Source organism: Ammospiza nelsoni, chromosome 2, assembly GCF_027579445.1.
Source record: "Ammospiza nelsoni isolate bAmmNel1 chromosome 2, bAmmNel1.pri, whole genome shotgun sequence".
Classification (NCBI taxonomy): domain Eukaryota; kingdom Metazoa; phylum Chordata; class Aves; order Passeriformes; family Passerellidae; genus Ammospiza; species Ammospiza nelsoni.
Genome location: NC_080634.1, coordinates 114215174 through 114239128, shown reverse-complemented (window position 1 = coordinate 114239128; position 23955 = coordinate 114215174). Strand labels below are relative to the sequence as shown.

Genomic DNA, 23955 nt, shown 5'->3' with positions numbered 1-23955 from the left:
TGCAGAGTCTGAAGGGGCTGCAGGGAAGCTGGAGAAGGACTCTTTGTCAGGAACTGTGGTGACAGGACAAGGAGTGATGGGTACAAACCAAAAGAGGAGAAATTTAAGTTAGCAGTAGAAAGAAATTCTTTACTGTGAGGGAGGCCTTGGCACAGGTTGTCCAGGAAGGTTGTGGATGCCCCATCCCTGGCAGTGTTCCAAGCAAGGTTGGATAAGGCCTTGAACAATCTGGTCTAGTGGGACATTCATCATCAGAACCAGATGATCTTTAAGGTCCATTCCAACCTCTTAAAATTCTATGATTCCATTATTCATCCCCCACATGTATCATCCTTACTGATCTCCACTGAGACTTCTCTCCTGCCAGGAGTTACATAAATACCATATATGATAGCAACACATATGAGATCTGCGCACATATAGAAGTCCCCTATACTGCCAACATCATCACATCCTGCTGTGATTAAGGTTTGTGCCAAAGGGACAGTGCTGCCATGATGAGGCTGCTGGGGCTGGAGCTGTAGTTGTGACACCTGAGCTGGAGTAGGCATTTCTGCTCTCCACTGGAAAGACAAAGCACGTTGCTTCCCAAGGCATTTAAGAAAGCAGAGCGCCAAAAGCAGGTGTCCCTGTGCCACCTGTGGTCACTGTGCAGACATGGCACGTGACTGATGGCATACAGAGAGCTCACTCTGAGGACAGGCTCTTTTATTCTGCTGTGGCTTGTGGCATGAAAATGAACCGCCTCTGTTTTTCATCTTGCCGATGTTGGGCAACTTTTGCAAAAGCCAAATTCAACGCTAACCTAGTTTGACATCTCTTTTTCACTTTTCCAATGAAATTACAAGTATTTAAGTTTCCAATGAAATTACAAGTATTTAAGTGCTAGGGGTTGCTCCATTTATAAGGAAAATCGGTAGAAGAAAGAAACTAATCAGTTTAGGAACATCTACAAATCTCCTCCCACCTTTGCCACAATGAAACATGAATTCCACAAGTATTTTCAGGAAAATGCGAATTCCTGTTTGCTTCCTATCAGGTCAGAGCTCCTTGTCAAAGGTAGGAGATTGCTGCCCTTTGTCTCTGTGCAGCAAAGCTGCTTTGTAGGTGATAAATGTAGGGTCCACTCTACCACAGAGCTGAGCTGATCCCCTGAAGCTCCTTGGGAGAAAATCCTTCTCACTAAGGTTACTCCTCTCTTCACACAACTGCTGCAAGTGTTGTGTTTCACCAAACAGGGATGACTTCTTTTAGGCACTTCTTTCTCCCAGCTGTGAAAGGCTTTACTTTAAGCAATTGCACAAAATGAAGTATAGGGAAAATACAATTGATACTGAATGGGCAGACAAAACTCTTTCCTGTTTTGCTGCTTTCTTCTCATGTTTCACCTAGCACATAATAATGTAATTCCCATCATTTACAAAGTTTTAGGGCAAAATTCTGATTTTTAAAAAAATGTAATTGTTTTCTGTTTTTAAAAAATTGAATGTTTTCAATACAGAGCCTTACAGTGGCATAATCTGTCAGAAGGATGCACTACTTGCTGTCAGCAGGTAGGTTCAGAGCAAGACTAACTGAACACAATAAAAGAGTTTACCTGGCAAATCACACGTTTCTTTTCTGATTAATTTAAGGATGGAGAAGACCTCAAACTGTTAAGAAATGCTTTTATGAAAAGGCTTTTGAATATTCTTCTGCTGTGAGATGTGGACAAGACACAGCCCTGTGCTGCAGACTGGAACTCTGTATTTTTGGGGAGGGAAACTTGCTCACACCAGGGTTAGTTCCCTGCTAGATGGGAACAAAGAAACCACATCCCCCAGCACCCCTGACCCAGAACTCCAGTAAGATTAGAAAGGCAGGCAAGGGAAATGTGCAAATTTGTTATTTCCTGAGAGTGTGCACTCTTTTGCTGGCAGCCATGCAGGAAGGCAGCTGGGCTATCTAAATTAAGTAGTGCACATAATGGAACATAAATTATTGCTGTTAACTCCAAAGCCATAACATGGTTAGGGAGAACAAATTGCACAGAAGCAATCTGGGGGGGGTTTGCTTACTCTCAAAGGGATCTCAGTGGAGTAACCTCTGGAGCTAATGTTAGGTCTGGGAATTTTACAGGCAATAATAGGATTTAGGCACATGACTTCCTTTTCAGTCTGATGGGAGTCAGTGTTTAATTCCCCTGGGCTCCTCACAGATTTCAGCACAGGTTCAGAAGTGTCACCCAAACAATCAGTACACCCAGATTTTCCCTTCTGTCTTCCCCAGACCAGGAGATTTGCTATTCCACCCATCAGAAGGGTAAAGGGCCTTGTACTTGATGTGCAACCTGTGACAAAACAGTCCTCACTCCTACTCAAGAGACAAAACAAAACATCATAACTATACAGCTCCTTTACAAAAATGAAATACCAGAATTTTGTTGTTCCACTTGCAAGAGGAAACCTCATTTCTCAGCAGCTCACTGAGGAGGGTTCGAGCTTAGTTTCACTCAGCTTCAGTTTGGTGTTCACGGTGAGGCTCTCAGTACCTTTGTGTCCTCAGGCACAGCTGAAAAGGACTAACAGGGTGTTAAGAGCAGTGAAGGTTTGTTTGCAGTGCTGCTACAGGATCTGGATCTAAGCAGCATCATCTGTTTGAAATATTTGCTGTATTATTTTGGGGGGGGTCAGAGCAAGAATTAATGAGAGATTTCATTGTCCTTTCTCTCCTATCAATGATATATTTTGTTTTACAGCTGTCTCAGTAGCTTTATTCCTAAGGGCACCAGGGTCTAATAGGATCAAAGCCTGGAATAGAAACCTGTAGTGGAAATATCCTTTGTGGCCTGGATATCATTATGATCTCAAAACTTACGCTACTGCTGAGTCTCTGGTTGTTTAACTCTCCTCTTTCTCCATGAAATCACACATACCCTGTCAATTTAACCCTCTGAGAGGGTCCTGGTGTCATGGCAGGACACAAAAATAAAAATAAGCATTCTGAAGGGGAGTATTCTCATCAGAATATTTATTTCTATGCTTATTATGAATGGCTTTCTGGGCCTCTTCTTCAGACTTCATTATTCTTGTAGTACTTCAATTTTGCCACCCAGGGAGGACCAACCTAAGATAAGCTTGCAAGGGAATCTAATTTCTAATTAATAATGCATTTTAATTTAACAACTAATAATTTTACATTCTAATTTGGAATTGAGCTTTCCCGTGATGAATGTAGAGAAGAGTATTTAAATAATGGTGTAATTCACTCTAAGATTCCCTCCTTCCTTATTCCCATCAGTTTTATATTATCCTGTGGACATGTGAGCTCTTCCTCAGGGGTGTGATAGGCAGAGGTTAAACAATGATCCTTAGATGGTCCTTAGAATAGATCCTTATTGTCTAGAAAATTGAATTAGAAATTTTATGGTCTCATTCTTACCGACCTCAGTACTCTTCAGAAGCTACTCCTAAGAAGGACAATAAATGAAATAACAACCCAGAACTACTATGATAGGTTTGCACAAAAGCACAAATAGTAATGGTGTATTTTAATAATGTTTCCTGTGTCTTTTAAAGTGACCACACATCTATGTTTTTAATTGTGTAGTAATTAAAAATGAATAGAAATTAATATATTCTGGAGAAAAGAGTTGTCAGTCCCCAGCTGAGAATCCAGGTGCAGACTGCAGAGTACAGCTGATAAAATAACAGTGAATTACCTTGTGAGCTGGGAGCTCTCTGGCTGTGCGCAGATTAAAGACACTGTGCTCTCTCCATGCCCACTTTCCTGTGTCTGGTGGTGGTACCAAAACTCCTGCAAGTGAGTTGAACATGGAAACATCCCATGGGGGTGTCCCTTTACCTCCCCCTGTTAGCGTTCAGAAACACATAATCACAAAAATGATTATGTTGGTGCTTTTTATTAAGAGCTCTGGGAATCAGGGGTATTTTCCACCCAAATCTGACTCTGACCATACATATGAGATGATCATATTTTTACGTTCTATCACTATATAACTTTCATGTTAATTATTAAACTTATATCATTCTATTGTATACATAGATTTCAACCAAGCACAGCCCCCCTTAAATTTCCAACATAGTTTCTCATGATTCTTCTTATGATTATATAATAATTACATTTAATTACTAAACAATCATTACATCTAAAAATTAGATCATTTAGCATACTGCTTACGCAGGTGCAGTGATCTGAGAAAACACAAAGCCTAACATTTCAGAGTCTATTTTAACATTTTCCCAGGGCCTCACTATCACCCCTTTTCCAAAGAACAGCCAGTGTTCAGTTGTTATCTTATGCATCAAGAGCTCAATTATCATTATAGTGTAAGGACTCCGTATCATCGGAGTTTCATACCTCCTCAGTGTTTCTCATAGGCAGCTCCTCTAGGCACTGACTGTTCCTGGTCCTTGCAGCAGCCATCTGACTCCAGTTCCCACCAATCCACTCTTTTATACCACTGTTCTTATTGGCCACAGGTGTGGCCTGTTAAGATCAGGCCTGCTCCTAATCTTTAGTAATTGGTTCAGCTGCAACTCCTTAATGGGGTAAAATTACTTTCTATACTACCTTCACTTTCTTATATTGTATCCCCTTACATTCAAATGTGTACCTTCCTGTGCTTTTAACTCCTCTCAGGATAGGGTAACTTTCCAGACAAACAACCTTTTTCTTCTAAGGTCTCCAGTCTCCAGAGGAAGTTCAGGATTATGTTGGGGTGTGATTGTCCTGGGACTCTACCTTGGGCTCTCTGCCACTCATACTCGTGGCATAAATGAGAATGAAACTCCTGACACAAACCTCTCTCATGAGTGAGGAGAATTATTTCCATTTTCACAGTTTGAGCTGATGTTCTCATGACAGCTACCACAGCTCCATGCTCAGCAGGGCTGGATTTCAGGGAAAAGGTGGGTGCTCAGGGAGCAGAGGCAGGTGATACAGAGAAATAGCATCCATTTCTCTAAAAGCCAGGGAGAGTGCTGGATGCTCTCAGTTTGAATCTTGCTGTTCAAGACCTGCTAATTAGCCCTGTGCCTCCCTGCTGGCAGATTAAATGTTTCTGTTTTGCAGCTTGGGTCTATCCTGAAAATAGTCCAGAGCTGCAGGAACTCCTGGGGCTTGAGGGCCTTCTCTGCCTGCTGGCACCTGACCTTGTTTCTGCCCATACTGGTTGAAAAGTTGTTTGGATTTCAGGGAGCTGTGAAAGGCTCCAAGATCACTGCACTATTTCTAGTTAGTTACTAAGCATATTTGAGTGGCTTGGGAAATGGATCTAAATGACATGTTGGGGGAGAAGAAAAGGAGGCAAGGGCAGTGGTAGCTCAGCTGCAGATTGAATTCCTCTGGTGTTCAGAATTAGCTTGGAGTAAGGGCTGTCACATCTGCTTTTTCCTCCTCTTTCTCTTACGCGATTCATGTGGTACAGGGGGAGCAAGAGCAGTTGCTGACACCATTAAACACATAACATTAACATCCTGGTAATGATGTTTATACTTTCCTACTCAAAATTTCACTCTTTGAACCTGTTTCTCTTTACTGAGGTGGGTTGGTGTGCTTGTAACACACTCAGCACTTGATCTGAGTCCAAATGCCTTTCTCATGTCTGCAAGGTAGAGCTGCTCTGATAACTCAAATGTGCTGCCTTTCTGTGGCATCCTCCCTGGATGAGTAGGATTTTAGAGAACTATTCAAAGCAAACTGTTTGGAGGAGGAGGAGGAAAGTCTGTCTCAAGGGATGCTAGAAGAGAGGCACTGCCAGGAAAGGAGGTTTCTTGGAGTCCCAGAAGGCACAGACTGATGTTGAAAAGATTGTGAAGATTATGCTGGACAAATATCAAGGTACTGATTCTCCCTTCCAGGCCAGGGAGCATCTCCTCCTCCTTGCTCCAGCTGCTCTGCCCTGGCTTGCTGGCCAGTACTTCTGTAGACTCCTTTCTTAAGTATTTTCAGCATTTCTATGACTTCTCTCTTTTTCTTTTACCTTCTAAAGGCTGTTCACTTTTCCTGACCCCTCTTGAAGGTCTCTGATTGCACATTTCAATTTTGAAATGTTTTTTCCCTCTGGTTTGTCTGTGGTCATTTACAGGTTTCAGAACAGGGACACACAACAGCTTTTCCACAGTTACTGTCACTTTCTCTGCATTCCCATATTTTCCTGACTCTGGTGATTGGCAAGAGTTCACAATACACAGCAGATTCTGCTGCAGAAATCTATGGATGGAATGAAAATATTGTTGAATAGAGCTTCCATGGAAATAGGTTGCCCATGCTGGTTTTGTTGCTATTAAATACATTTCTGTCAATGATTCATTCCCAACAATATGAAATAAAAAGACAGAATTCTGATTATTATGTACCACTAATGATTTGTGGCTGACATACTAATTCAAAAATGTGGCTTTTAAAGTACTCAATTTAAAAAAAAGGAATTTACAATCTTATAAAATTATTTTCCCAAATATAAAAATCTTGTAATTTTTTCTGTTTCTGCAGGTGGCTGTGATTTAATGAAATTAGTTAATTAAAAACAGAATTCCTTCAGTTAAACTTTCTGTGCTTTTTGTTGACAGTTTTCTGACTGCTGCCAAAAGTCAAAGTGAAAACATAAAACTATGCATTTGCTTCTCTCCTGACTCCTTGAATAATTCTTCCTTTGGGGTGAAGTTTCCTTCACTATTTCTGTAAAACTTAGTTACAGTTATTATGTTGAATTCATTTTAATCCCAAACACTGTTTAGAGTGATGGTCATCTCAGTGGAAAACCATGGACTTCCATATCCATTTCTCCCTAAATATTAATTACCAAAAATATAAAAGGAAAATGTTTGCTTTCCCTACATGCAAAGATTTATCCTTTAAACTGGAAAAAATTGTTTGAAGTTTCCCCAGAGATGAAAGTTGATGCTCCACCTGAAAAGAGAGGCTTTCTCTAGAAATTCCTTCAGTTTTTCATTCCAAACCTTGCTACTGTTGAACATTCAAATATTCATCTTTCCCATAAAGTTTCCCATTGTAATCATTTTCAGGTCAGACAGAACTTAAAACTTTGGTAAAAGGCACATGAATAAGTTCTCTGCTACCATTCCACCCAGGACTGTCCATCTACAGGCTCAGTTTTAAGTAGTGGTGAAAATAAGTCAAAGTCTGGATATTATTTCATTAATATCTCTGGAATAATCCTACTCTCAGTCATCACAGGGAAACCAACGCAATCTGTTAAATGAGATTATTGTAAAAACAAGCATACCTGGATACTCTTCTCCTCCAGCAAGTAAGTTGGGATGGGCAAGAGATTGTGAGGGGACTTTGCTGGGCCAGCTGACCCCAGCTGGCCAAAGGGCTTTTCCTAACATACAATACAGTGCCACAAGGTTAGGGTCACCAGTAAAAACTGGGATAGAGGAAGGGAAACTTCTGCCTTCCAAGGTGGCTCCTGCTTGGAGAACGGCTGCTCTGCGTGTGGGAGGTGGTGAGTGATTTCCTTTGCTTCATCTCTGTCTCCTTCCTTCACCTAAAACTGTTTTTATCTCAAACCATGTGCTTTCCCATTCCTGTTTTTCTTTTCTTCCCCAGTCCTGCTGGGGATGGGAGAGTGTTCGTGTGGCTGCTGGCCAGGCTCAACCCACTACATCCAGCAGAAATATTAGAGTGTGGTCAGACATGGAGAATATAAAGATAAAATTTTTCATGGCAAATCTTTATTTGGATTTTATATGAATGAGAGGATACAAGAAATTCATGACTGCTATTACTAGCAAATCCTGGGATCTACCATGCTACCCCTGGGCCCTGGTTATCTTACAGACAGTCAGGTAACACTGGAGAGGGGGAATCAAATTGTCCTGCAGACACTGCTGGTTTTGTCTTCATCCTGACTGAAACCTGGCATAAGAATTTTCTTTTCCTTCTATCAAACCCTCACCTGCTGGTGATCATTTCCTTTCATCAACACCATTCTTTCTGTTTATATTTTCTCTCTCTGCCTCTTCAAAATAGGATGGTTGTCATAATTTTCAAACTCAGCAGGAACATTTTCAAATGTGGATTCTCCCCTGTAATGGACATTGCATCAAAACATAAGGCAATTAGGGATACATTTAAAGTGCTTTATTTCATTTTCCTGCTGCTTAAATATTTGAAAGAAATTCACCAAGAGTTGTCCCAGTAGAGACCTGAAGACTGACATCATATTTTAGGATTTAATGTTATAACAAAGAGCCAGGATTTAATTAACCTTCTTGCTCTTTGGGAGACCTGAGACACGAGATCCAGTTCCTCTGAAAACACTGCAGCTTCTCTTGCAGTTACTGAGCTCATTAATCTCTGTGATATGGTTCTTAAGGGTACAGCTATGTTCCATTTTGATCAGGTGCCAAATATTTTACAGTGCAATTCCTTGTCCTGCCTTGCAAAGCACATCATTTAAACAAACCAGTAACAGAAGAGGAGCAAGGGAAAAAAGAAAGTGGAAATTCAGGAGCAGAAAAGGTGACTTCCTCTGTTTGCCTGACACCTGTGCCCCTGGGTTTGTGCACATAAAATATGATTGAACAGGACAATGAGAAATTTAACTCTTGGTTTACATTAACCACCACACAATACACACAAACAGCACTTCTGAAACCAGTTTCTTCCTCTGAAACAATTCCCACCTTTCAAGTTAGACTTCATTCCTCATCTAGGAGGGAGAGTTCCCAAAAGCCACAGAGACTGCCCATGGAGTTAGCCTAACCCAAATCCAGCCATGGGACTGCCTGTGGCAGTGGTTATTGGGTGTATAAATCTCTAAGTCATCAATAAGAAGAAACATCACAGAAGAACAATTGTGCAAAATTTTGATGGGAGAAAATTTTGAATTCTGTAAAAATGCTATTGCAGAGAGAAGCTGTGAACTGAGGGAGAAGTGACGAGGCTGCACAACCAGAGTGCACAAAGTGGAAGTTGGAAGAAGAGACACAGCTCCTGCTAATGAAACAGTTAATGAAGTGCAGTTAAACCAGTGAGTGTGATGTACAGAGTCTTGCTGTAGAAATATCATGAGTTTATGTGCCTTGTTTTGGGAGAGAGTTTATTTTTCTGAGGTTGTTTTTCCTGCTAGAGCCCTGTTCCTGTAAACACCCCAGAGTGTTGATGATGTGTGCTATGGCCCTGCTCCATCAGCACACCTCTGCTCTGTGCAGAGGCCAGGCTGTGGAATAGGGATGAAAAGAAAGGCTGCTGTGCCCTTCTGTCCACACTGACCTGAAATCTCAGGAAAATGAGATGCACAGACTTGGAAACCAGGAAACTCTTCATGGTTTAGTAATATACGTGCAGTTTTTCCATCCAGTCATACAAATGCCTCCTAGATTAATCTGCTCCTTTACACTGTGCCTCAAAGTCAAGATCCATCCCAGAGGTGACCTACTTGGGCACTAAGCCTGTGGCTGGAATAGAAATGATAATGCTGATACATAAAAGCACTTGTACAGGCTCTGCTGGCCATCAACTACCCCAAATTCAGCTCCTCCTCTCTTACTGACTCCTCAAAGTACAGGCACAATTTTGCTCTGCTAATGTGACAACAGAAAAGCTTTAGGCACCTGATACCCAGCAATCTGAAATGGTGAAGAGGATTTGCTTGGCTAAAGAGACTGATTGGTAGGAAAGAATTAAATTTTATCTTGCCACGCATGAGAGGTTGAAAAATGGGAGTGAACTGTAGCACCACAGTGGCCTGGTGTCTGTAATGACTGTGTTTTGTGGATACAAAACTAATATTCACTTAAGACGTGTAATGATTTCTAGTAGAGGCAGAGAGTATTTTAGCTGGTGTAAAGGTAAAAGGAAAACAAAATTCTAGTTACCCTTCAAGTGGGGTCCCTTTTCCTCTTTTCCCCAGAAGGAAAATTCCATCCATTCATTTCAAAATGCTAGGTAGAACCAGGAAATTGTTGAAATCCCAATTTCCAAATGCTTGATTTTTTTTTTGTCTGTGTAGTTTGCTATAAAAGATCTACTTTTCCCAGCAGAGACCAGTCAATTTCACTTCCCTGTCAAACTGACTTTCAAGTACTTTTGGCAATTAAACACCTGAGACACAATGAAAAGTTGTTTTCCTGAGTCTTTTTACCTATATTAATGAGCCTATCTTGTTTTCTGGGAGGGAGAAGATGATTTAGGAATAAACCACAAATGGAGATGTATTTGCTTCTCTTGCTATCAAAAACAGCAAGCAGGGCTAGGACAGGGCTTTTCTTTTTGTTGGTTTGTTTATTTTTGATAGAAACAGCTATACTGCAACATAAAATCTAGAGAAAAAATTTAATTATTAATCAAATTCTATGGAGAATAAAATGTTAATTCCAACAAACTATTTGCCTTAGCTGTAATCTCTGAGAAAATGGGATAAATACATTTGACTTGGGCTCACCTGTTTCCCTATCTGTGCTGTTCAGGACCATTTGACAGATGCACAACATGACTTTGTGTATCTGAGTTACTTAGGAGCTTACTGGGAGGAATTTCTAATTTTTTATAAATGCATAAAGACTGTTTTTTCTTTTCTGTTTCAGTGAATAATTTTTGCAACACACTTATCACTTACACTGTAAAATAGTGTTTAATAAAATTGTACCATGATATGTCTCAACTCTCACAGCATTAAAAATTGTTTGTGTCCAGCTGTTCACCTAAACCTGAAAATCAGATGAAAACATTTAATTGTTCTATATAAAATATTATTAAAGTTTCACTGTGCTAAGAAACAAGTTACAACCAAGGTGAAAGCAAATTTCTGTGCAAATATTCAAACAGGAAACAACCAATAATCCCCCAGTAAAATAACTGGGAGTATTCAGCAGTATTAAGGGATGAAATATGTTACAAGGATGCTGTAATTTTTTTTGAATCAACATTATAAGTCCAGAAAACAGGGTTAAGGTTTTACTGAAAGAAAATTCTAAACAAATTGACTCCTATAAATATTTGTACACCCAAACCACCTGAGCACAATGTCACTGTGAAATAAAGAATTATAATTAATTCACAGATTACTTATAGTATTACCTGAGGTTACATTTAGCTTTACACAAGTATGCAGTGTTTTCCATTTTTATCCCTTATGGTAGGCTACTTTCAATATGTTCTTCTAGATCTTACTCACTTTTATTGGAGACAGTAAGTGCAAACCCTCTAAGTTTAGGATTCTTTATTCTGAAGAAACTGCAGATGACCCAGGTGAACAGCAGGTTTATTTAAAAGAAAGGAATAGCATCTCAGTCTAAAGTAAAACAAGGGTCAATTTTATGGCTCTAATACCACTAATTAGACCCAACAGAAGTGTAATGGGGTGTTATTATCTCTATGCATTTAAAACTCTACATTATAAACCATTAAACTTCAAGGGCCATATTCACTTATATATTTGAAGTCAGTGGAAAATATGATCCCTAATGCATTTACTCCCACTGAACTAGCCAGGAACAGCCATGGGAATGACACATCAGGCAGCTGCCCACGAAGTCCACCAAAGCCTAATAGAAGTCCTGCAACAAATTTAAATAAAATTCATTTTAACAAAGAGCATCTCTTTTATGAGGAGAACCTGTGGGAGCAGGACCTGTTTAGTCTGGAGAAGGCTGAGATCTCATCCATACATATAAATATCTCCCAGAAGGTTGCCAAGAGGATGGTGCCGGACTCCTCAGTGGTGTCTAGCGGCAGGACAAGGAGCAATAAGGCATAAAAAAACTAAAAACAAGGGCATAAACTAAAACACGAGAAGTTTCACCCCTACACAAGGAGGAACTTCTTTCCTTGGAGGTGGCAGAGCTGTGGAACAGCTGCCCAGGGAGGGTGTGGAGTCTCCCTGTGTGGAGACATTCCAGACCCATCTGGACACGTTCCTGTGTCACCTGCTCTGGGTGACCTTGCCTGGGCAGAAGGATGGACTGAGTGAAATCCAGAGGTCACTGAGCGATCTCGGGAGGTCCCTGAGCGATCTCCATCGGTCACTCCAACCCCGACCCTTCCGTGACTCCCGCCGGCTGTCACCGTTTAGGGCGGCCCGGGGGCTCTGCCCCTCAGGCGCCTCGGGCCGTCCCTCAGGGGCAGGAGGATGGACTGAGCGATCTTGGGAGGTCCCTGAGCGATCTCGGGAGGTCACTGAGCGATCTCCAGCGGTCACTCCAACCCCGACCATTCCCTGACTCTCACCGGCAGTCTCCGCTCAGGGGCTCTGCCCCTCAGGGGCAGCCCCGCCCCGGCTCCCCGCAGCTGCCGGGGGCCGTAGGCCGGGACCCCGCTCATTGTCCCCGGGCCGCGCTTCCCTCCATTCCCCGCCGCATTCCCCCTTTTCCGGGTTCCCCGGCGGCGGCGGCGCTCCCCGGAAGCGGTAATGCCTGCCCGGTGATCCAGGAAGCGGATGAGCCTCTCCCGCCCGCCTTCCCCTCCGGAGCGGCGCTGCGGGGACGCGGGGAAGGGGGTGGGGGGAGGCGGGGGGGGGGGGGGCGGCAGCGGCGGCGCCACCCCCGCTCCGGCCCGGCCTGTCCGTCCCGTCCCAGCCCCCCGGCCGTGTTTCCATGGCGCCGGGCGGGCGGGGGAGCCGGGGCTGACGACCCCGCCCGCTCATGGACCCCGCCGAGGAGGAGGAGGGCAGGGAGAAGCCCCCCGTGATCTACACCATGGAGAACAAGCCCATCGTGACCTGTGAGTGTCCCCGCTGGCGGGGCTGGCCGTCCGGCCGGTGCTCCCGGCGGGCCCGGGGGGTGGCAGGAGCCGGTGCCTGGGTCTGGGGGGCTCCCGCAGCTCCGGGCGGCTGCAGAAGGGATCTGATGGCGGGGTTTGCCTCTTCATTGCTTCCCCCCCTTTCTGATGGCAGCGGGCAAACTTGGGGTTGTTTCTGTAGTAAATAACAAGGCGAATGTGGTACTCAGAGGTGTTTAGGGGAAGAGGGTGAAATGTGAGAATAAATGGTGAACCCCAAACTTCCTGGCAGCGAGCTTTGTGTGGCTTTGCTGGTGCTAAGAGAAGTTGCGAGGAGGCATCCTCTGCGGCGACCCCACTGATGCCTGCCCGCTGACATTACACTTTAATCTTAAACTGCTTTGGTTCCATCCCTGAGAGGGCTTAGTTAACCAGAACGGGATCCCTGCTTCCCGCTGTGAATTAGTTCTTCCAGGTGTCAGAGACAGGCAGGTGGTCGTGATGTAAAACGTGATCCCTGCTGCTCTTACAGGTATAGAGGGGTGCACTCAAAGTTCACTTAAAACAAGCACGTGGGCTGGGCTGGGCCTTAGGAAGCTTTTCTTTAACTGGAGAGGGGTCAAGCGCTGGAAGAGGCTCCATAAAGAGGTGTCTCCAGAATTCCAGAATTATGTCTCAGTCTGTCCCAAGTCTGTCAGTGTCTGAGAGATATTTGGACGGTGCTCTTAACATGCTGTACCTTTTGGTCAGCCCTGAAGTGGTCATATAGTTGGACCAGATGATCCTGGCAGGTTCCTTCCAACTGGAATACTCTTTTTTATTCTAACTACGTCCATAATGTTAATAAAAAGGTAAAGGGAATGAGATCATCATAGAGAATTCTGTTTTTTCTTTTTTAACAAAAGGTAGCCAGCGGCTGGTCTTAGTCAGAAGTATCTCTACTGATGATGTAACAAAATACATATTTGCACTTTATCACTAGAACACTGGGAATGCTTTATGTGCCTGTGAAATAGAAACTTGTTTCACAGTTCTGTGTTGTCTTATAATGGAGCAAGCATTTATTGGTTTAGACCTTAGACCTTACTTAGAAAAAATATCCAACTGTAACCTTGCAGCTGTAAAATTGTGGAACTCTGTGTGTATATATTTTGTCCAGACTATTTTATAAATGTGCTTTTTTTTTTTCTGTGTTAAACTTTTTTTCCTTTTTTTGAATGCAGTTCACAAGCTGAAGTGAACAGGATCTGTACTGAATCTTCTCTACTCACCTATTTCAAGAACTTTGAAATCCATTTCACTTTAGATTTAAATTCAGAAAAAATGTGCATATCAGAAACATCTGGAGGATGTAGTTTGCTGGTGTTTATGCTACTGTTCAGGCTGTGGGGGCTTGCTTTTTATATTTTCTGGCTTTATGTGTATTCAGCATTGGAGAGTCTCCATGTGTTGGGCAGGGGGACTTGGTGGTGCAGGTCAGTCTTCCCTGTTCCTGTATGATTTAAGCACCATTTTAGTCAGTTGAAGTACACAGAGTTTTACCTCAGGGTAAAACCTTGGGTTTTTTTGTTAGTGGGTGCTGAAAAGAACTCTGGTCTCTTTTGTACAAAGGAATTTTCAAACTTCCAAACACGAAATTTAACCAGATTTCAATCAAGCCCAGCTGTCTGATATTGCAAACAGTATTAATTTTGTGTGGTGAGTGAGCATACATTATGGTTGTAAAATGTTTTGTTCTTATCCCTATCCAGTAATGGTAGCAGCAGACTTACAAATGAGATAGGAGGTGAGCATTTAGTGTCACTTGTGTGCCTCACTCCTGGACTGAGGAAATCATTTCTATTGCCCTGGACAAGCACAACAGGAGTATCTTTACTGGTATGGACTGGAGGGGCTTGGTCTGAGACAGCCTAATTCAGGAGTTCAGGTTAATTCAGCAAAATTGCTCAGAGATTACCTCTGGTGAATGTAGTAAGGGTGACTTGCTACATTTTAAACCAAAATTTTTGATTTCGATGGGGAATGCATTTTACTGTAACTGCATTTTACTAATGCTTTAGTTTCTCTTCTTCTCTGTTCAGAGGAGAGGAGTGCTTGGAGGCTCTAATATTTCAAATAAGTGCTTTCACCAATAATGACTTACTTGAAGGGAAGCTCCTCTAAGCATTTTATTGCTAAAGATTTACAGAGAGGTGAGGCTTGGCCTTCCAGGGAAAGGATTGACTAGGTGTGGGTTTGTTACAAAACACATTAAAAGCCATGGTATTAGAAACTGCTCAACAAACACAGTTTATCTTTGTCTCTGGTTCCACTTTCAGGCAGTTGGAGTTTTACTGGGATGAGTGTCCCACCCAGTGTGTTTTTATTGTGTCCCACCCAGGAGGGGCACGTGGGGGAAAGACAGACCTGTGAGAGGATGGCTGGGTTTGATTTGTGAAGTAAGAGGTTAAATGAGGGTGCTTTTCAGAACAGAGGTATTTCCTTTTGCTACAAGATTTGGATTAATCTCTGCCAGGTAAACTTTTGCATCATGAAATAACTCCTGTTAACTCTTAGGGTTTGATCCTAATAAGAGAGAACTGAAGAGGGAGTTTTGTTCCTAGTGCAACTTCTTTTCAACACTGTGCATACCAGAGTTGTTTTGTAAACTAATGTTTTTACCTGCTTGAAATAAATTTGACAGTGCTCTGAAAGGAATGCTTCTTTGGTAAAGAATGCTTTCAAATCTCTGAGTTAGTCTGTATTCTAACAGTAGTTATTTGCTATATTGGCACAACCCTTAATTCAGCACTCTGTCTACAGGCTTTGGCCTATGGGAAAAAGTGGCAGGTTCCACTGTCCTGGACATCAGATGCCAGTTGCAAATGCAGTTTTTGTCAGCCCTTCTTTCATGTTAGTGCTGTAATTTGATTATTTTGCCCTCAGAAGCTGTAAGTGAATTAGCCTTGTTTTTATTGTGTTTGCATCACTGGAGACACCTGTAGTTTTAACAGAGAGTTTTTAGGTTCATAGAATTTGACAATGCATGACCAGCTTCTGGAGACCCTTTCTCTAGGCATGCAGACAACCAACCTTATTTTCCAAGTGTAGGAAAAGTAGTGTATTCACAGAAAGCTGCTGTTCCTTTATGTGTTTTCCCTTTTCTCAGTATGGCAGCACCCCTGAGTGTTAAATCACTCTCGTCAGGTAGGACTGAGTGCCATGATGACTCAATTCCAAATTAATTTGAGCCATATTTTTTACACTGTCAGTCTTACTAGATTGCAATGCCCCTGGGGAGTTTCTGTATCCGGCTGTGGTTCTGCTCTCTCTGGCAGGTTACTTTGTAAACTCTCAACTCATTTGTAGCAGTTTATCTGCATTGCTGCCAGACCTGGGAAGCTTACAAAGTGTTTTGAGTCATTTTACAGCTTTCTCACTGCTGTAGAAGGATTATTTTTAGCATCATTAATTTTTTTTTTTTTTTTTTTTTTTTTGCAGAGGCAAGTTGAGTGTTTGCATCAAACATCTTGAACTTGAGTAGTGTCTGTAAAATGTTGACTTTACAAAATTCTAAGCCAGTGCAGCTTGCTTTCCTAGGAAACCCAAACAATGTTGTTTCCTTCTCAGGAATCCTATTTGAAACTTTGAGAAAGTCTTTGGAGCTTCAATATAATGTTGTTGCACATATATATATCAGCCAAAGAACTCATCCTTAGGTAGCTGATTTGCACTTATATTATGAGCTCTATCCATATGAAGAGGAGGCTGGAGACTTAAGGCAATTCTGCAAAATGAAGTAATTAATAAGCTTTTCAGAGCTTTCCTAACAAGCTGTTCTTTTGTAATTATCTTCATGCAGTTGTGGAATATTCCATTATCAGCTCATAGTATCTGTTTATATTGTGTCTTTCTGTTTATATTGTGTTTGCATGTTTGCTCTCACTGTCAATAACCTGTTTTGGCACGATAGACTTTATATATAATCTTTGGAGAGAATGGTGTGCATCATTTTTATCTGGTCCATATCCAAAATGTGCTGTGACACAGCAAGAGAAAAACCATCAGCAAATGCTTTGTAGGCCCAAGAAGAGAAAATGTTTGCAATTCTCTACAGCAGGAACAGAAAGATCAATAAAAGTAAGGGGTGGGGAGGGAAAAGGAAGAATTTTGCATCTTTTTGTGGTGAAAATAAATACTTGCAGTTAAGAATATTGTTCTGGGACTAGAGGAGCTTGATTCAAAGGTTCTTCTGTTACTAGTGAAAAATGTAATAAAAAAAAGTGCCAGCAAGAAACGAGCCCAAGTGATTAAAGTGATTTGCTGCTAGTGAGACCATTTAACAACTATATCCTATAAATTCATTTCCCCTGTTCTCAACCAGAACTCCTGCCTGCATTGTAAGTCATCACTGTTGTGTAGCTGATACATTATTCTGTGCTTAAATATTTGATTACATTTGTCATGAGAAGAAGTGGCATATACTTGTTAGTTTTAACCTGTTTTACAGATTCAGAAATGCAGAAGTGGAGTTTTGCTAAAAGGATTTTCTTCTAGTGAATCAGCTACAGTTTTTATATAGCAATTTAGCTGTATTGTGTTTTACTTTTTAGACCTCTTTTGAGTATGAATTTGAGTTAAGAGAGAGGAGGACCTTTAAAAGATGTAAATATAAAAACCTCACCAAAACTTAAGGTAGATCCACTTCTTACAGGCTAATGATTTAAGATTCATAGTAGAACTTTTTACTAGTGGAAAAGTAAGTGGGGTCAGAAAGGTGAGCAGTGAGTGATACTTGGAGATAAAACCCAAACAAAACTACACCAAAGTGTAGTCTTGGCTCTGTTTTCTTTTTAAGGTATTCAAAGCCTTTTATCTCAGTTGACTGGGCTTGTCATTGGTATCAAAGGAAAATATTTGTCTTCTTTAGTCATCTGACCTCAGGAGTTTAAAACAAAAACTGCCTGTGTAGTTAGTGGGTTAGGATGATTTCCTCTAGAGGAAAAAAAAAATCACTGTGGTATATTTAGATACTATAGTGACAGAACCTCTTAGCATCTAAGAAGTTTGGAAAGTGTTAGGAAAAAATATATTATTGGGGATTTTGGTGGTTTTAAGCAGGCATGAACCTAATAAATGTCAATATTTTATGGTTCTTTGGTATTAGCTGCTGCAAAGAGTGCATGTCCCCCTGGATTAGGTGGTCATTCTGGTTTTCACTGTTCCTGTACAAATTTAGAGTGGAACAAGTGTCCTAGATAGGAAAGAGGAAAGGGAGGAAGGCTGCACTGATTTGATCTACCAAAATGTCAGGAAGAAAGACAAGGAGGAAAGAATCACAGAATTGTTTGGATTGGAAAAGACTTTAAAGGTTGTCCTGTTCCAAACCCCTGCCATGAGCAGGGACACCTTCCACTGTCCCAGGTGCTCCAAGCCCCATCCAGCCTGACCTTGAACACTCCCAGGGATCCAGGGGCAGGGCAGCTTCTCTGGGCACCCTGTGCCAGGGCCTGCCCACCCTCACATGGAAGAGTTTCATCCTGATGTCTAAATCTGTCCTCTTTCAGCTTAAAGCCACTGCCCCTTGTTGTGTCACTGCAGGCCCTTGTACAGAGTCCCTCTGCAGCTCTCTTGGAGGCCCTTTAGGCACTGGAAGGGGCTCTAAGGTCTCTTCTCCAGGCTGAACAAGCCCCTCTCCATAGCAGAGATGTCCCAGCACTCTGAGCATCTTTGTGTCCCTCTTCTGGTCCCACTCCAGCTGGTTTATGTCTCTCTCATGCTGGGGACCCCAGGGCTGGAGGCAGCTCTGCAGGTGTGGCTCACCTGAGTGGGGCAGAATCCCCTCTCCCCTGCTGCCCACGGTGCTTTGGAGGCAGCCCAGCACACTTTGGGCTTTCTGGGCTGTCAGTGCACATGGCCTGGCCATGCTGAGCTCCTCCTGAACCAACACCCCCAATTCCTTCTCCTCAGGGCTGCTCTGGATCCATTCTCCACCCACAGCAGTGAAGTGTTTAGATAAGTGCCAAAGGCCCTGCCCTTTGAACTTTGTCAGAAAGGAAACAGGTGCTTTACATTTCTGCTTTCAATTGTTGTGTGTCACCACTTCATGTGCAGGAGCACCCTGTACTTGGTGTGGTATCACTGAAAGAGTCTCTGTGTTCTTTCTGTGTTTGTGGGGTGTCTGTTGACATCCAGCTGGGGAGCAGATTAATTCAGACACACATGGTTTAAAAGCTGAGGTAGGTGTTCCAGGAGGTTCTCAGACTCTAATCTTACTCCCTAGTTATCATCTCTATGGGATATTTGGTCTTATTTGCCTGTAGGTTCTGAAAGATGAAACCCCTTCTCTAGAAGGCTTCTTGATTTTAATTATGATAGGATTCCACAATTACTTTTCCTTCCCATATATGCACATCCTTCCTTTTCCCTTTCAGTTGTGTCTGATAATCATTTACACTCTGGTCCCATTACTGACAACCATAGAATGGTCTTAGTGTTGAGACCAATCCACTGAAATGAATTTGCTGTGATACAGTTGAGTCATCATCATAATTTTTATTTTTCTTTATCTTTTTCCAGAGCACCTCAAACAAAACAATCCTCTCACCAGCTCACAAAAAAATGACAAAAAGTCCTAGAACAAAATCTTTGAAGTAATTCTCAGACTCCTTGGGGTTTGCTCTAAGTTTGAATTCCAGGGTTACTTGGGGAATGTTTAAATTCATATAATTCAGTCAGATACAAGCAAAAATTCCTGTAGTGGTGTTGTTTTTATTTTCTTCTTTATTTTCCAATTTTTTTTTTATATTTTGGAAAGTAGATCATAGATACTGAGGCATCAGAGGCATATATGTAGAGAGAAGAGAATGAGAATTTTGCCATGCTTGAGGTCTCTTGAGCTGTAGGAATCCTGCTCAGCACCACTCCAGAAATAGTGATCTTTTGGGACTTTCTGTTCTGGTATTTGTGCAGGTTGTGCTCTTGTCTCCCTCCCTGCAGCCCAGTAGCACCAGTTCACAATTTATTGTGCATCTGACAGCCCTAACAATTCCTTGCTGCACTTACTGGTATCAGTGCTGGTCCTGTGTTAGTGCTGTGCTGGTGTTGCCTGCTGATAACTTCATTTTGGTGTTCTTGGCTTGATCAGCTCAAACATGCTGGTTACAGTAGATACAGGGTCCAGTTGAGCAGAACATGAAATGTTGCAGCCCTTTGGGTGCTGGAAATTCGTGGTAGCAGCTTTGGTCTGTGTTCAAAGACAGCCAGTGTATTTCACATTGAAGGTCTGTTCTCACTTTTCTTCTAATCCTAGAGGGCTGTGTTGCCTTGATCATAAACCACATTCTTCTGTGTATTTGATATACCCTCAAAACCAATGCAGGAGGAAAAGCTGACTGGTTTTAAAATGAATATACCTGTTTTAAGCTGATAATGTGATGTGTCTGTCTGAATAGCAGGGTGCTTACACATTGTCCTTTAGTTCCTCTGTATTCAGTAGCAGTCCTTTTTACTTAAGGTGTTGAATTCTGGAATATTTTTTGTGGCATACATTGAATTTTTAGGTGCAGTGTAGAAAAATTACTTTGTTATACTCCAGAGATAAAATATGTGTCTTGTTCTTTCCAGCAGATTTGGAGCTCTCAGGCTCTCATTTTGATGTGGTCATGGTGCTGCTGCTCAGTCACTAAGCCATGTTTCACTCTCTGTGGGCAGTAATGAGTTGCAAATCAATAGACTGTTCTCAGCTTGGCTCACAGAGGTGTAGCTGGGTATAAAACAGCATTAACACTATCACTAACACTTGTTTCAGTATTCATTCAGGGCATTTGTTTGTGGTCTTAAATAGCATGTGGTATGGTACACTTAATTCAGATGGCATGAAGGTGAAGGATCAAGCATAAGGTACTTTTCTCGAGAAGCAGGGCTAAAGTACTGATTGTTTTTGTTCTGTTGTTTTAGCTATTTTATGGAATTGCATTGTTGAATAATATGCTAATGTGGTCAGGCATGAGAAGAGCTGGTTTTGCTTGTTCTTGCACTTAATCAGCCTTTTAAACTTGAATTTTTTAATATACTTCTTTGTGTGGTGGTGGAATTGTGCTAGTGCTGGTAATCAAAGTACTATATGTAAGAATAATAATATATATGAGAAAACTGGGGAAAGGAGGGTGGACTAGAAAAGGGTTTCTAAGATGAACTAAAGAATGCCAAAGGAAGGTGGAGGCAATGCCTGGCTTTGTGCCTGGATGTGAGATTGGGGGGTTGAAGGGAGAAAAAAGGATGTCAGGTACTTCTGCAGCTTCCAGTTCCACAGGAAGGTGAGAGGATCTTCCTGTTCTGGTGTGCAGAAAGATTGTGAAAAGGAAAACCACCAGGAAATAGCAGAATTGCCTATAAGGCTGTAAAAATCTTAATTAATGTCTTGTCCTTGTCATACCCTCCCTGAACCTAAGAGAATTTAAGAATTCTTGTTGAAAGGTTACTGGTAATACTTTTTTTTTTCACGTGTTAAACACTGTACTTTGTTCTGACTTGTGTCTAAGTAGCTCCTGTTGTATTTAATGGAGCTGTCTGGGACCTGCACTGTGTTAACAGACCTTGTGTTTCTGCAGAACAGCTTGGTAGTCAGGGAGGTGTTTTGTAGTAACAACAGTCCCAGAAAATGAGGAGAGAGGAATCATATCCAGTAAAACACAGAACATGTGCTAAACCACGTTTTCTCAGCGTAGGCCCAGCTACAGAATGATGGGAACCACTCTCTACCCAGTCTTCTGGTTTGAGAAGCTTAAATTCTGGAATATTTTAAAAAATATATATATTTTTTTTTTTAACCAATGATTCCAACTAAGGAGCTGTTTGTTTTGTTTTTGGAGTTGGACCAGCTTTATGATACTCTCTTTGGTATATGGGTTATGTAGCTCTGTGGAAAATCACAATAAGAAGTTTTTAACAGTGTCTGCTTAGAAGTGTTGTATTAGGTCTTGAGAGTGACTTAAAAAACTCTAGTTCAGTGCTGGACTTCAGTTTCCACACAGCAGACAAAATTAAATGTTCTTAATAACAGCAGACCATAAGTAGAACAACATATTAATATAGATTCTATAATTTGTACATGCTAATATATTAATGGTTTTCATTTTCAGGTGCTGGAGATCAGAATTTATTTACTTCCTTGTATCCTACACTTTCTCAGCAGCTTCCTAGAGAACCCATGGAATGGAGGAGGTAAACTTACATTTTATTCAGTGATTCTGTTTCAGTGTCTGGTTTTGACCTGGGTAAATGTGTATTTGTTGTGTTCTGAGGAGCTCTTACCATAAATTGAGTTGAACAGAGCAACTGACTTGAAGAAATTGGAGAAATTAGATAATCAAAGTGAATGTTGTGCACTTCAGGATGATCTTTTCAACCCTTCAACTTTGCCTAAAGAAAAATGATAGTAATGCTGTGTTTCTCTTCCTGATTTTGTGGTTTGTGGGTTTGTCTTGGTGTGCTTTGATGTACTTGGGCTGCTGTCTTCTGTGTGTGGTATGCTTTCTCCTCAATGAGAATATAGGTAGAACTCACATGGAATTAGATGTATTTCCCTTCAGAAATACATTTAATATATTTGAATGTTTTGTGATTGGAAAAAAAAAAGGGGGAATTCTCTTATTTGGTATTTTCTACTCTTCCTAGAGATACAGAAAATCTTTTACTGAAAGAAAACTGTAGAGCTTTTAGCTGCTGTTTTTCAAAAAGGAGCTTTTACCTCATTTCATGCAACACCAAATTTTAGTTGACTTTATACCAACTGCAGTGAGTGTAGTTTGTGGGTTTTCAGTGCCAGAGTATTTCAGTTTATTTCTCTTCCCCACAACACATGTTCATTTTTCTATTCTGTTCACTAATTTCAGTTTTTCAACCCTGCAGGTCTTACGGCCGTGCTCCCAAGATGATTCACCTGGAATCCAACTTTGTTCAGTTTAAAGAGGAGCTACTACCCAAAGAGGGGAATAAAGCCCTTTTGACTTTTCCCTTCCTTCATATTTATTGGACAGAATGTTGTGTAAGTACTCAGAAACACTCAAATTTAAAAATGAAATTGTTCACATAAGCATGAAAAGCAAATGAAAATAACAGCACAAGCAGAAAGTGAAAACAATTAAATCTGGGTTGCATAAGGATGCATACCTGATATATTGCTGGAAACAAAACTTAGCTTGAGCCCTTCTTGCCATAAGCAGTATCTGTTTGTAATGTTACTTGACACTAAGAGGACAGGCATTTGAATAACCTGTTTCAAGTACTTTGTCACAAAACCCCAGGATCTTACAGTGACACTGCAGTGCCACTGTGCACTTTCTTCGTAACCCAGAAATGTGGCCAGGGTAGTTCAGTTATGATCTGTTGGTGTACTGAAATCTAAATATACAATTTTTTTCTTTAGTTTCGTCTTCTGTGTCTGTTAGGTACTGGTGGATGTCAGCAATTTAACTGGGCAAGATTTGGAATGTCTTAATCCTGTTTATGTCCAGTTCACTGCCTTTTGGTTTGCCTCTGTTGTAAATTAATTATCCACTTGAAGGACACATGTGACATCTGATCTATGACCAGTCAAAAAGAATCCAGAACAGTGTTAAGAATTATCTGTATTTATCTGTGTGGTACCAACCCAGAAGCAAAATAAGCTTTTAAACAGGTTGAGATTTGAGCAGTGCAGAAGGGGGAAATATCACACTTCTGTTACTAAGCGAGAATAAAACAGTTCAGCTTTGTAATTTCAAACATGTTTTTGTTGTAAAGCTCCAGAAGGTGTAAAATAAAGAGCTTCAATGATGTTTAAAAATCTTAATTTCAGTCATCTAAAGAATGATAATGTACCAACTACTATATTTGCTATTAACTGAAATACTGGAAATGAATTAAATTAAAAGACTAGAATTTTACTATGCTTTACCTCATTTGATTTTTTCAGTAAGTGAACTTACTGTCAATAATTCCATTTGAGATGTCTTTCTGTTTGCCTTCTTTTGGAACAAAACTTGCCTTTTGAAATTGTGCAGAATGTCTGTTTGATTTGATGATTCACCACTTCTCATCCCAGGACACGGAAGTGTACAAAACCACAGTCAAGGATGACATCACCAAGTGGCAGAACGTTCTCAAGGCTCACAGCTCAGTGGACTGGCTGATTGTGGTGGTTGAGAGTGATGCCAAGAAAAAGAACAAAACCAATATCCTTCCCCGAACCTCTATAGTCGATAAAATAAGGAATGACTTCTGTAACAAGCAAAGTGACAGGTGAGC

At 41.3% G+C, this 23955-nt stretch overlaps 1 protein-coding gene and 1 long non-coding RNA gene across 4 annotated transcripts in view; one reads left to right on the top strand and one right to left on the bottom strand.

The window, feature by feature from the left end:
- Positions 1–1047: 1047 nt before the first annotated feature.
- LOC132087281 (uncharacterized) lies at positions 1048–4412 on the bottom strand. The gene is made up of 3 exons (XR_009420495.1): positions 4360–4412; positions 3701–3795; positions 1048–2560 (listed from the first exon to the last, which is right to left on the bottom strand). It is a non-coding gene; the product is annotated as an uncharacterized LOC132087281 (long non-coding RNA).
- An 8094-nt stretch (positions 4413–12506) lies between these two features.
- Positions 12507–23955, top strand: part of TRAPPC10 (trafficking protein particle complex subunit 10) — a 38017-nt gene continuing 26568 nt past the window's right edge. Inside the window, exons 1-4 of one of the 3 annotated variants that reach the window (XM_059493677.1) lie at positions 12507–12690; positions 21810–21891; positions 22579–22714; positions 23753–23949. In XM_059493677.1, the coding sequence (XP_059349660.1) occupies positions 12612–12690; positions 21810–21891; positions 22579–22714; positions 23753–23949 (494 nt within the window). In that variant the 5' untranslated portion in view covers positions 12507–12611. Of the gene's footprint in view, positions 12691–13200; positions 13220–13519; positions 13539–21809; positions 21892–22578; positions 22715–23752; positions 23950–23955 lie in introns of those variants that run through there. The other 2 variants (XM_059493680.1, XM_059493678.1) reach the window with 2 other exon arrangements.